Source organism: Cherax quadricarinatus, chromosome 51 (assembly GCF_038502225.1).
Source record: "Cherax quadricarinatus isolate ZL_2023a chromosome 51, ASM3850222v1, whole genome shotgun sequence".
In the NCBI taxonomy this organism is placed as follows: domain Eukaryota; kingdom Metazoa; phylum Arthropoda; class Malacostraca; order Decapoda; family Parastacidae; genus Cherax; species Cherax quadricarinatus.
The window spans coordinates 12640842-12654412 of record NC_091342.1 but is presented as its reverse complement, the minus strand read 5'-3'; the positions used below and the strand labels follow the sequence as shown (position 1 = coordinate 12654412).

At 39.5% G+C, this 13571-nt stretch overlaps 1 protein-coding gene across 13 annotated transcripts in view; it reads right to left on the bottom strand.

Annotated features, from left to right (window-relative positions):
* The window catches only part of shi (dynamin-1 shibire), a 411365-nt gene that overhangs the window by 75363 nt on the left and 322431 nt on the right, over positions 1-13571 (bottom strand). For 9 of the 13 annotated variants that reach the window (XM_053784874.2, XM_053784869.2, XM_053784870.2 and 6 more), the window contains one exon: positions 5311-5499. The exons of 1 other annotated variant lie outside the window; for it this stretch is intronic. In XM_053784874.2, the coding sequence (XP_053640849.1) occupies positions 5311-5499 (189 nt within the window). The remainder of the gene's footprint in view (positions 1-5310; positions 5500-13571) is intronic. 3 more of the 13 variants (XM_053784878.2, XM_053784879.2, XM_053784881.2) reach the window with 1 other exon arrangement.

Genomic DNA, 13571 nt, shown 5'->3' with positions numbered 1-13571 from the left:
AGAGGAACGATTCTGGAACATGTGTAATATGTATTCATCAGGTCAGCTGGATGGCTGGCTTGCCTGTGTGTCTCAGTCTGTCTGCCTCTGTGTGTGTGTGTGTGTGTGTGTGTGTGTGTGTGTGTGTGTGTGTGTGTGTGTGTGTGTGTGTGTGTGTGTGTGTCTGTGTGTGTGTCTGTGTGTGTGTCTGTGTGTGTGTCTGTGTGTGTGTCTGTGTGTGTGTCTGTGTGTGTGTCTGTGTGTGTGTCTGTGTGTGTGTCTGTGTGTGTGTCTGTGTGTGTGTCTGTGTGTGTGTCTGTGTGTGTGTCTGTCTGCTTGTGTCTCAGTCTCAGGGAGTGGCTCGTAAAGCAACAGGTATTACACACGATGCAGTAGTCACGACTGATTTGTGAAAATGTGTATTACTTACCAGTCATGCTTATTATGCCTTATATCTACAAGCATTGTATAGCACTTCACCTGGAAGTTTTGGGTTATCCTAGTTAATTTACACTATGTATAATAACTATACTTATATGTATATGTGTGTGAAAGATATATAGGTGGAGAGAGATGGAGAGAGAGAGAGAGAGATGGAGAGAGAGAGAGAGAGATGGAGAGAGAGAGAGAGAGAGATGGAGAGAGAGAGAGAGAGATGGAGAGAGAGAGAGAGAGAGAGAGAGAGATGGAGAGAGAGAGATGGAGAGAGAGAGATGGAGAGAGAGAGAGAGAGATGGAGAGAGAGAGAGAGAGAGATGGAGAGAGAGAGAGAGAGATGGAGAGAGAGAGATGGAGAGAGAGAGAGAGAGAGAGAGAGAGAGAGAGAGAGAGAGAGAGAGAGAGAGAGAGAGAGAGAGAGAGAGAGAGAGAGAGAGAGAGAGAGAGAGAGAGCGAGAGAGAGAGAGAGAGATCCCAACAGAACGAGGTGAGGAGTCCACACGCACAACCTGGCTATGGGAAAGAGGTAATTGGCCAGCCCTTTGCTCTGAGCTCGCCACCACCGACTGGAATGCTCTTCTCCAGGGGGATGTTGACAACCAAGTGAAAGCCTTCACTGGACACATCCTTAATCTGCAACAAGAACACATTCCTCACCGGCAATATGTGACAAAGCCTACAGATCAGCCTTGGTTTGGCTTTCGTTGTAGAGAGGCTGCTACTGCTAAGTACAAAGCATGGCGAAGGTATAAGAGACATCCTACCACCTATAACAGGAACTTGCACATGCAAGCCTGTAGGCATATGGGTGATGTTCAAAAGTGGGCCATTGCTAAATGGGAGGTGGACACTAAAAGAAAGTTAGCATCAGGTAGGGTAGGCTCCAAAACCTGGTGGTCCCTGGTCAAGGACAGACAAGGTTATCTGCCTGATGAACTTATTCCACCTCTAAATCGACAGGATGGGACCACCTCTACTAGTAGTCAAGAGAAGGCGGACCTCTTTGCTGAACACTTTGCTACCAAAATGCAAGTTCCTGATCCAGCAAGGGACCCTCCTTGGCTAGCTGCACGAACTGTGTCAAAACTGTCAGTGGTGACAATAAGGCAGGAGGAGGTGCATTTCCTTCTTAAATCACTTGACCAAGGAAAGGCTGTGGGCCCAGACAAGTTGAGCCCAAGATTGTTGAGAAGATGTGCAGACCAGCTAGCAGCACCTCTAACTCGCATCTTTCAGCACTGCCTAGTACAGTGTAAATGGCCCTCTCTATGGAAAGAGGCAAATGTAGTCCCTGTTCACAAAAAGAAGAGCAGAGCAGAAATCAGCAACTACAGACCAGTGTCACTCCTGTCAATCACTGGTAAGATCCTTGAGACAATAATCTCAAGACAAATGACAGATTTTTTTGACTACCACTCACTACTTTGTGATCGTCAATATGGCTTCAGGAAAGGTTACTCTGCTGCTGATCTGTTGTTAAACCTCTCCACTAAGTGGCACCAGTCACTGGATGAATCCAAAGTCAGCTGTGTAGTAGCACTGGACATTGCTGGCGCTTTCGACCGGGTGTGGCACCAGGGCCTCTTAGCAAAACTTCAAGCACTGGGAATTGCAGGCTCTACGCTATGTCTCCTCAGTGATTACCTTCATGGTAGATCTCTAAGTGTAGTCCTCAATGGAACGGAATCAGCAAGGCATCCTATTGGGGCAAGCGTTCCACAAGGAAGCGTGCTGGGTCCACTGTTATGGAATGTCTACTTCAACGACCTTCTTCATCTCATCCCAGAATCACATGCATGTGCAGACGACTGTACACTGACATTCACTTATCCAAGAGAAGAAATGCCAGCTGCTCTAAGCTACATCAATCACCAGCTGAGAGCTATATCAGCTTGGGGAAATAGATGGCAAGTAACATTTGCACCTGAGAAAACGCAAATGATGATCGTCTCTAGGCACCATGATGGTAATGCTGGTGCAGTAGTAAGGATGAATGGGAGGATGTTGGCACCTGGAGAAGAAGTTGATATCCTTGGGGTGAAATTTGACTCCAAACTAACCATGAAGAACCATGTTGTAAATCTTGCAAACAAGGCAGCCAGGAAGCTTACAGCACTTCGCCGTATCTCGCATCTGCTTGACAGTAGGGGTTGCAAGATCCTGTACGAGGCACAAGTACGCTCACACCTTGAGTATGCTCCACTTTCTTGGTTTGCCTGCCCCCCCCCTCTCATCTGCGACTGCTTGACAGAGTAGAGAACAGAGCAAGACGTCTCATCTCTCGCCTGGACCCATCTTGGATAGATCTGTCATTTCAGCAGAGCCTTCAACATAGGAGGGATGTGGGTGGCCTTACTGTTATGTACAAGGCCAATATTGTCAAAATACCACACTTGGATCCACTTCGAGGACAGCGTGAAACAAGCTTTTATGCCACAGGACGGGCAGAAAGCAGCAACTTCACTCTGGCTGTACCCTTCTCCAGAACATCACTCCATCTGAGATCATACATACCCAGGATGACTCGAGTATGGAACACATTCGTACAGCATAATGATGTCAACGAGATAAAGTCAGTTGATCAAATGAAAATGCTGGCCCACAGATGGCTCCAACTTCACCCTGTTCCGTACTTGTATGTCTCATAACAATAAAAATGCTTTCAAATGAGCTGATGTAGGTAACAGCTCTTAGCTTGCCAATAAAGTTAGGAATCCTTAACCTGTAATATATAGCTGTCAATAAAGCTAGGGATCCTTAACCTTGTCAAACCCTGTGTAAAAAAAAAAAAAAAAAAAAAAACAAAGAGAGAGAGAGAGAGATGGAGAGAGAGAGAGAGAGATGGAGAGAGAGAGAGAGATGGAGAGAGAGAGAGAGATGGAGAGAGAGAGAGAGATGGAGAGAGAGATGGAGAGAAAGAGATAGATGGAGAGAGAAAGATGGAGATAGAGACAGATACAGAAACAACCAAAGTCAGTTAGCCAGCCAAATACATATTACACATGTTCCAGAATCTTTTCTCTTTACTTAAGGCATAGGTTATAGGACATTCAGGCAGGATGACACTACCAGTGGTATCAAAAATGAAAGGATGTTGCAGAAATGTTACACATGGGTTATTATCGAGGTTTTTTATATTTCCTCGACCACTTGTGGCCACATTCATCACTTTCCACTTAAATGGGGAGTGTTAATACAACATGACATCAGTGACTCCCTGGTGTCACGCTATTTGTTCTAGCTGGTGCTCAATTGAATTGGTGCTCCCACAAGGTACTAAGTGGTCCCAGATTTTTTTAATACAGTGCACACCGAGTGTTAAGACACATTCTATATTGACCAGGCATCTCAGGCCAATCATGCCAAATTTGGAGGCAGGAAAAATAAAACGTAGATCTACATTTGGAGCGCTAGCAGTACAAACGTAGATCAACGTCTGGACAGTTTAAGGGATAAAGGAAGATCTCTCTTGTTACTGGCTATGCAAATGCCAATTTTATCAAACAAATTGTGATAACTTAAGAATGGCTCCTCTTATTGGCTTCAAACTTTCAACACTGCTGTACCTTAGATATAAAATTTCTAACATGCTTTGTAGGTTATTAGCCAATTTGCTAATTTTATTTTAGAAAACTGAATACTCACCCTTCCAAAGCACTATAGAATGTGGGTATCATAACTAAACTCAACGTCTATTTTCAGACCCAATACTGCTACCAGTAGTCTTAAACCATAAGGAAGATTTGAAATTAACTTATAAAGTAAAACCTTTGACTAAGAAAAAAGTTGTTAACCCCCTAAAGGTACCCTTTTTTTTTTTTTTTTTTTTTAACATGCTGGCAGTCTCCCACCAAAGCAGGGTGACCCAAAAAAGAAATGCTTTCACAGGTATTGTGCTTCCCACCTCCAGAACTCGAGTCCTTTATTTTTTTTTTTTTTAACACATCAGCCGTTTCCCACTGACACAGGGTGACCCAAAAAGAGAAACAACTTTCATCATTCATTTAGACCTTTATATTAACAATTAAAAAGAATGCAGCCAAAATTAAAGCTCTCTGCCACAGATGAGTTCATTAAATGCAAGGAGGGCATAGCGAGAAATTCTTTTAAGTGGAAAATACTGTACTCCTATTCCCAGCACCATTTCACTGCCATAAAATTATTTCTAAAATACTGATAAATATTGAACATTACATCTTTTCTTTAAGTGTAGCTGGAGAGTGTTATCTGTATATGGTTTACAAGATAAGTGTGAAAATTGAGACGAACATATCAGGAATGCAAACCCTATTTTTCCCATAAAACTACTTTACTTGCACTCATTTACTTCACAGTTCTCAGGAATGTATCCCCCACACAAATAGAAGGCTTACTGGATTTGTATGCAGCTATTTAAAACATTATGAGCAAACATTAAAGTAGGTTAATCAAACTAATTACTGACATAAAGACAGGACAAATATTGCGCCCATTGACTAATTTGCTGCAAGCGATTATAACTAAGCCAGATAGTTATGGTATTCTACCAGATCAAAATGCCATGCTAGCTCTCATAAGTATTATAACCTGTGTAGGAAAATTAATACCTGAGCAGTTTTACTGAATTTTAACTGTTAAACAAGTGGAGCAGACCAAAAATTCTCAAATTAAAAAGCAATAAGTAGTAAGTTTAAATTTTGTAGGCAAGGAATTAAATTCAAAAATTTGTCCTGCAAGCTTTGAAAAAAAGATTGCAATAACCATCCATTATTAAAAAAAGTTTACACAGTATATGGTAATACAATCACACACAAATAAAAAGATAATTTGAAAGTAATAACAATTGCTATTCAATCTGTGCACAAGCACCAAGAAAAAAGACTTAAGCAAGAGCAACAAGCATGCAATACTTACGATGGAATGAGGGGTGGTGGAAGAATCCCTGAATTACCCTGTCGACCTGGTGGAGCCGGGGTCGGCCGAGAAGGAATGGCTGGAGCTGGACGTCCACCAATTGGCACTGGAGGCGGTGCTCTAGAAACAGCAGGAGGAGGTGCTCGTCTCATATTTCCTCCAGGAGAGGGTGGCCCACTATGACCAATCCTAAAAATTTACTTACTGTCAGGAAGACTATAGTGTACATAGCCTTTTTTTGTGCGATCCAAATCTAAGTAACAATACAATGCTTTTAGATTTTCATTATTTCAACCCCTAAAACACTGATTTTGGTAAAGAAAAATCAAAAAAAGCAACTTTCACATCTCCATTCTATGGCGAGAAGAATAGGAAACTTACGAGTAAAAAGTTGCTGGTCACTTAATACCGGTAGATGCACATTAGAGCCATTCAGCTGAATGAGAACAAATGTCTATCCCTAACTGCTACAGGTCATTCAACTTTTGCAATGCTAAGTTTTAAATTGCTTTATTCATAATCTCATATGATTCCTTCTTCCCAAGCAGATATATATATTACAAAGTACTAATTCACCTTTTGAACTACTTGTAAAATAAGGATTCACAATTTCAGTTCTATATTTACAAGTTATTTTCTTTAAAACTGATTTGGTGATGGTGACGCATTTCAGTGGATCATTTGAGTTGTGCTGTATTTTTTTTTTTCTAGAATTATTAGGGTATGAGTGATATTGAATGTTTTCTTTCACTGGCTCTTATAATAACTATATCAGGAGAGCAGAAAAAACTTCCCAATTGCCAAAGGCTACACCAATGAGATACCTCTGAATATACATTAATAACTTTAAATATGGGCATTTTCTTAGTCAAAAACCAATGTTATAGATGCAATTACTCACAAGATAGCATCTTTGGAAAAGAATTCTTTACACCTGCATAATGAGTGATGAATCTGTACAGAAAATGCTAACTATTTGAGGAACAAAATATTTGATAATCAATGCATAAAATAGGTAATTTGCGCTGAAAAATGTTCTATGATTGTACAAAGTTCAGTATATATGATACAAGCAAGGAAAGGTATACTGTTGGACAAAGATTCCTCCTCATAACAGAGTATCTTTATAAAATCTAAGCCTTATCAAATTTTTCCTTCAGAGTATTTATGTATACTTACAAAAAATTCTCAAGATTACAGTAAAAATACAGAAGTTAACTACAATCAGAATAAAATATTAAAACATTGATTTTCTTTAACCCTTTCACCAAATCATGCCTCACTGGTTGGCTCCTGACTGGTGTCATTTTTTCCATATATACAAGTTAAAGTACTCCTTTGAGGAAGAGACTAAGTTTTTACATCTGGAACTGTTTTCTATAAAATCTTTATTAAAACAAAAGGGGAAAAAAATATTTTTGTAAATGTTACATTTAATTTTTTTGATATGCAAGAAGAGGCTAAAAGTAATCAGAAGAAAAACTCACATTAAGGGTAAATTTTCAGAGACTTGATATTTTGCAATATGTACAATAGGTCCCCAATTTACAATGTTCAGACTTGGGATGCTCTGCACATGTGATACTGGTACTCTAAAACTAATTCATTCTTTATGAATGCTGAACTTCAGTTACTGTAGATCAATGCAAATACAGTGGACCCCCGGTTAACGATATTTTTTCACTCCAGAAGTATGTTCAGGTGCCAGTACTGACCGAATTTGTTCCCATAAGGAATATTGTGAAGTAGATTAGTCCATTTCAGACCCCCAAACATACACGTACAAATGCACTTACATAAATACGCTTACATAATTGGTCGCATTCGGAGGTGATCGTTATGCGGGGGTCCACTGTACTGCATTCAACCAAAAGAACTTAAATCAATTATTTTCTGTTTTTACTAAATGCATTCAATTTATACACGTGAAGAGTTCACATGCTGTAAATTAAATAATTACATTGGTATTGAGCTGTGGTAGCTGCCACAAGGTACTGTTCAAACACTGGACATGTCGAGTGAGTGAAGGGAAAGACAACGGGAGCTCACACTTCACCCTCCCTCTCACAATAATCCTCATCACTACCACCCAATACTGCATTACCCAGGTACCTTATACCCTCACCATAACTCTTGAGGGTGTAATGTGCACATGTAATGATTTGAGTTAAGTGCAATGTAAGAGGTAGGAATGAATAGGAGTGAGAATGAGAGAATGGCTGTCTAGCTCCTGCTTGCCCCTATACATCTGGCACCCATTCCCACACATCCCAATCTCTCCTATATCCTCCTTGTTCCTCTCCAATCCTACTTTTTCTTTTAGCCCTAACTTCTCCAATAAAATTTTTTACCATATATTTTACCCAGTACAGTAGGGCTCCACTTACATGGCAGTTTAGATTCCAGGCTACCACCGTATAGCGGAAATCATCGTAAAGTAGAAAGCTCTTTTTCTCCACTTATAAATGCATATAAAGGCCAGCTAAAAAGTTTACACTAACATATATTAACCCTTTCAGGGTCGGTCCCGTATATGTATGGCTTGAGAGCCAGTGTTGGTCTCATATTTGTACGCCAAAATTCTAGCACCTTCAAATCTGGTAGAGGAAAGCTGGTAGGCCTACATATGAAAGAATGGCTCTGCATGGTCAGTGTGCATAGCATAAAAAAATCCTGCAGCATGCAGTGCACGAGAAAAGAAACTCCAACTGTGTTTTTGGTTGAAAACGACTTTGTGGTGCATTTCTGTATGGTATTTACAGTTGTACTCTCGTTTTCTTGGTCTCACTTGATAGAATGAAGATATATTACAGAAATAGAGACAATTTTGATTGGTTTCACGATGAAAAGTACCTTGAAACTGAGCTTGAATTAGTGGAAAAGTTTGATTCTTGCCGATGTTCAAGAGTAAATAAATCACGCCACGTGTCCAATACACATCAACTGGCCAGTCTAATATTCTTCCACAAGTGTGTTGATATTTTTATACCATTTTTACAATAATGTAGTATTCTGCATAACAGTAAATCTTTTATTTTTTGTGAGAAATATAATTCAAAATGGAAAGCAAGAGTAATACAAGAGGGGCCTTGACTAAGAACAGAGAAAATGTTATTTTAGTGCTAGGAATGTCTGTCTTGTTTATTCTGTACCCTATTTTGAAATTGGCATCTTTTGAAATGAGTGAAATTGGCCAAATTGCCAATTTCTGACCACTTTATTGGGCAGCTGAAATTGGTAAATGGGCGGTTTCTTGTATTCAATCGATAGAACAAATGGAGTTCTTGCGAAATAGCTATGATTTCAGTTGACTGGAACAATGGAACTGGCCAAAAATAAGGGTCAAAGAGGGCAAAATCACCAATATGTAAATATTGCTAACTTTGCGAGAGCACAAGTTCCACCAAATTTTGTACTTTTGATGTCATTACCCATGGGAAAAGATTCTCTATCATTTCATATTTTTTTTTTTTTTTTTTTGAAAATTTTTCAAACCTGAGAGTGAGTTAACCCTTTGGCCGTTTCGGTCGTATATATACGTCTTACGAGCCAATGTATTTGACGTATATATACACCTACCATCCGACTTACGACCAAGCTTGGTTCCGACCAACCGGTCATAAGTCAAAATGGACTAAAGTCGAACCTTTGAAAATTGCCGACATATTGGGTAGGGCATAATGTCAAAACTTTCCTATATAAACTACCTACATAATACTGTAATGTAATGTACAATCATTATTTCATTCTTTTTACCATAATTTACTTCTATTGTTGTATTTTAATTATTTATGTACTGTATATAATGTATACATGGTAGTGATATGTATTGTAAATTTTACATCGCATACAGTATCATATGTTACTATTATCTTTATGTATTGTCGACACAGTGGAATGGGAGAATACCATTGGTAGTGTCATCCTGCCAGAATGTAGTATAACCTATACCCTAAGTAAAGAGAAACAACTCTGGAACGTGTGTAATACGTATCAGGCTGGGTGGGCCGGGTCTGTGGTTGGCCGGGTGGGTGGGTGGGTGGGTGGGTGGCTGGCTGGCTGGCTTCCTGGATGGGTGGGTGGCTGGATGGGTGGGTGGCTGGGTGGGTGGCTGGCTGGCTGGATGGGTGGGTGGGTGGCAGGGTATTTGGCTGACTGGCTGACCGAATGTGGCTGTCTCTACGTATCTCTCTCTCTCTCTCTCTCACTGGTACAGGTAAGCCGAGTTATCATACATATTATAAATTACCTAGGATAACCCAAAAAATCCAGACAAAGTGCTATACAGTGGATCTGTGCTCCAGTGCCCTAAATTAATAATAATATTAATCATTATTATTACAATAATACATATGTACTAATATTAATATTATTATTATTAAGCTATAATATAATAATCGTGTCCACTCATTACTTACCTTAAAATATCTGTACCTTTAATGTACAGTGAGAGGTGAGTAAACAAGATTAAATGAATAAATGAGAGAGAGAATGAGAATGTAGATTGTTCACGAGTTATGTAAACAAACGTTGTTGTTGCTGTTACCAGCTCCGACACGAATGGTTCCTGTTCACTGTCAAGCCGACCAGAAAAAATCTCATATTCAAAGTTTATTCTCTATAAGGATTACAATGCTGAGTTTACAGAATTTGGTTATTGTGTGGTTTACATGTAGTAAAATAATAATTACAGAGTGTACCACTAGAACACCTAGCATGGCTAGGCATTTCGGGCAGACTTATATTAAATCTTAAGTTTAAAATATTACAAAATTATGAGGTAAGTTGGTATTATGGCTAAGTGACTAAATACTAGTTGTGAGTTTAGCAATGTGAATGTTTTTGTTTTGGCACTATACATAGTTTCAGTATTGGAGTATCACAGGCCAACTTATGACTAGTTAAGATTCATTATTTTGAGATTGAGATTGATATTTCTGTTTATGGTCAAATGGGTGAGTGAGTGTAAGTGTGAACCACCAGGTGGTATTCGTATTATTAGTTGACAGGGTGTATCAGGGAGATAAGATGTTTTCTGATGGTAGTTTTGAAGGTGATGAATGTGTCTGCAGTTTTGGAATTTTCAGGTAGGGTGTTCCAGATTTTAGGGCCTTTGACATACATTGAATTTTTGTAAAGGTTTAGTCGGACACGGGGAATGTCATAGAGATGTTTGTGTCTGGTGTTGTGCCTGTGGGTTCTGTCACAACTATCAAGAAAGCGTTTTAGGTCAAGGTTAATATTGGAATTTAAGGTCCTGTAGATGTAGATTGCACAGTAGTAAGTGTGGATGTGCTGAACAGGGAGTAAGTTTAGATCTATGAAGAGTGGGGGGGTGTGTTGCCAGGGATGGGATTTAGTGATTATTCTTACTGCGGCTTTTTGTTGGGTTATTATTGGCTTTAGGTGTGTTGCTGCAGTTGAACCCCAAGCGCAGATAGCATTGGTGAGGTATGGATATATAAGTGAATGGTATAGTGTGAGAAGGGCAGTTTGCGGCACGTAGTATCGTATCTTGGAGAGGATCCCAACCGTTTTGGATACTTTTTTGGTTAAGTGTTGGATATGGGTGCTGAAGTTCAGGTTGTTGTCGAGGTATAGGCCTAGGAATTTGCCCTCATTATGCCTGGCAATTAGAGTGTTGTCGATCTTAATGTTAATTTGCGCATCTCCTGCTCTGCTACCAAACATAATGTAGTAGGTTTTGTCAACGTTAAGCGTAAGTTTATTGGCTGTCATCCAAGTCGATATTTTGATCAGCTCCTCATTAACAATGGTGTTGAGGGTGGCAAGATTAGGGTGAGAGATGACATAAGTCGTGTAGTCAGCAAAGAGAATGGGGTTCAGGTGTCGAGATACGTTTGGAAGATCATTGATGTATGTATATGAGGAAGAGCAGGGGACCAACGATACTTCCCTGCGGAACTCCAGTATCAAGTGGTTGTGTTGTTGATGCTGTCTTTAATGGTGACATACTGATACCTATTAGTAAGGTAAGATTTGAAATATGCAAGCGCATGGCCTCTTATACCATAATGGTCAAGTTTGTGGAGTAGGATGCCGTGGTCTTCTGTGTCAAAAGCTTTTCTTAGGTCAATAAAAATTCCTAGTGGATATTCCTTATTTTCCAATGCTGTGTAAAGCAGATCTAGCATTTTTATGATTGCATCGTTAGTGCTTTTATTTTTCCTGAATCCAAACTGGCAGGGGTTGAGTATGTTTTGTGACGTTATAAATGAATACAGTCTCCTGTGCACGAGTTTCTCAAAGATTTTGGATAGCAATGGTAAGTTTGATATTGGCCTATAGTTGTTTAAATCTGTAGGGTCACCACCTTTATGTATTGGTGTAACCCTTGCATTCTTGAGTAATTTCGGGAAGGTGCTAGTTTCTAGTGACTTGTTAAAAAGTAATGAGATAATATGCGAGAGGACATATTATTATTTGTTAATTTATATGTTATGTAGCATGTTTATTATATAATTTTGAAAAAAATCATAGATGGATTAAGCAAAATGTCTATATTAACGTTTTATACACATTTAATGTGCCTCTGATTATCATTATTAATATGGCATCTTCAAGACCAAGTACACTCTTAATGAGTGGCTCTGAGACAGACAAGCAAAGACAGACACACAGGTAGACAGAAAGACAGACACACAGGTAGACACAGACACAGGTAGGCATAAAGACAGACACAGGTAGACAGAAAGACACACAGGTAGACAGATGCACAGGTAGACAGAAAGACACAGGTAGACAGAAAGACACACAGGTAGACAGACACACACAGGTAGACAGACAGACAGACAGACACAAGTAGACAAAGACACACAGGTAGACAGAAAGACAGACACACAGGTAGACAAAGACACACTAGTAGACAGACAGATAAACAGACACACACAGATACACAGATATACAGGCAGACAGATACAGACAGGTTTATGTGCAACAGTGAAAACAAATAGAGAGTTCGAGAGTAAGAGCCTTTCTTGCCACAATCTCCAGTGCAAGATTCAGACTTCATCTTAGGGGCCATGGTGAAATTTGCTGTCCAGTTGGTACAGTTAATACGGTATGATGCTGCTGACAGGGCAGGGCTACTCAAACTGATGCTGCTGCATGACGCATTGCCGCCGCGAGTATTGTCAAATATTGTACAGTGGTGTGCATCAGCCAGCCCAGCCCAGCTGCCAGATGCACGGTTGTAAGTCAAGTGGACGTATGTCGAGCAGGTCGTAAGTCGGATGGTAGGTGTACTCAAAAATTCTAGCGGCTTCAAATCAAGCAGAAGAAAGCTGGTAGGCCCATATGTGAGAGAATGGGTCTGTGTGGACTGTATAAAAAAATCCTGCAGCACACAGTGCATAATGAGATAAAAACTCAGGGTTTTTGGATTAAATCGCGGACTTTGAGGTGTACTTTCATATAGTTTTTATGGTTATATTCTCGTTCTCATAGTTCCATTGATAGAATGGAAAACACAATACAGAAACAGAGGTGATTTTAATTGGTTTTACTATGAAAAGGACCTTGAAATGGAGCTCAAAGTAGGGGAAATGTTTGATTTTTGCAGATGTTCAAGAGTAAACAAATGATGTCATTGTCCAATAAATGTCCAACTAGCCATTCTAATATGCAGTCATGAATGGGTTGACATTATTTATACAATTATTACAATATTGCAGTAGTCTGCATAACAGTAAGTCTTCTATTTTTTGTTTGAATAAAAATTCAAAACTCAAAGCAAGAGTAATATCAGAGGGACCTGGAGATGTGACTGATGAACAAAGAACATGATATTTTAGAGCCAGGAATGTCTGCATTGTTCATTCTGGACCCTATTTTGAAATTGGCGTATTTTTTCATTTGCGTGAAAATGGCCAAATGGCCAATTTCTGACCACTTTATTGGGTAGTTGAAATCAGTAAATGGGCAGTTTCTTGTACTCAATCAATAGAACAAATGGAGTTCTAAAGAAATAGTCATGAGTTTGGTCAACTTGAACAATGAATTTAGCCGAATATAGGACTCAAACTGGGCGAAATTGCCGATTTGTAAATATCGCCAAGGTCGCTAGCTTCGCGAGAGCCTAATTCCCTAAGAGTTCCATCAAATTTCGTACTTTTGGTGTCATTACCATCGGGAAAAGATCCTCTGTCATTTCATAAGAAAACATAATTTTATTTTTATTTTTTCAAATATTTTGCGACACCAGGAGACGCCTCAAAATTTGGGGTTGCGTCAGTCAAAGG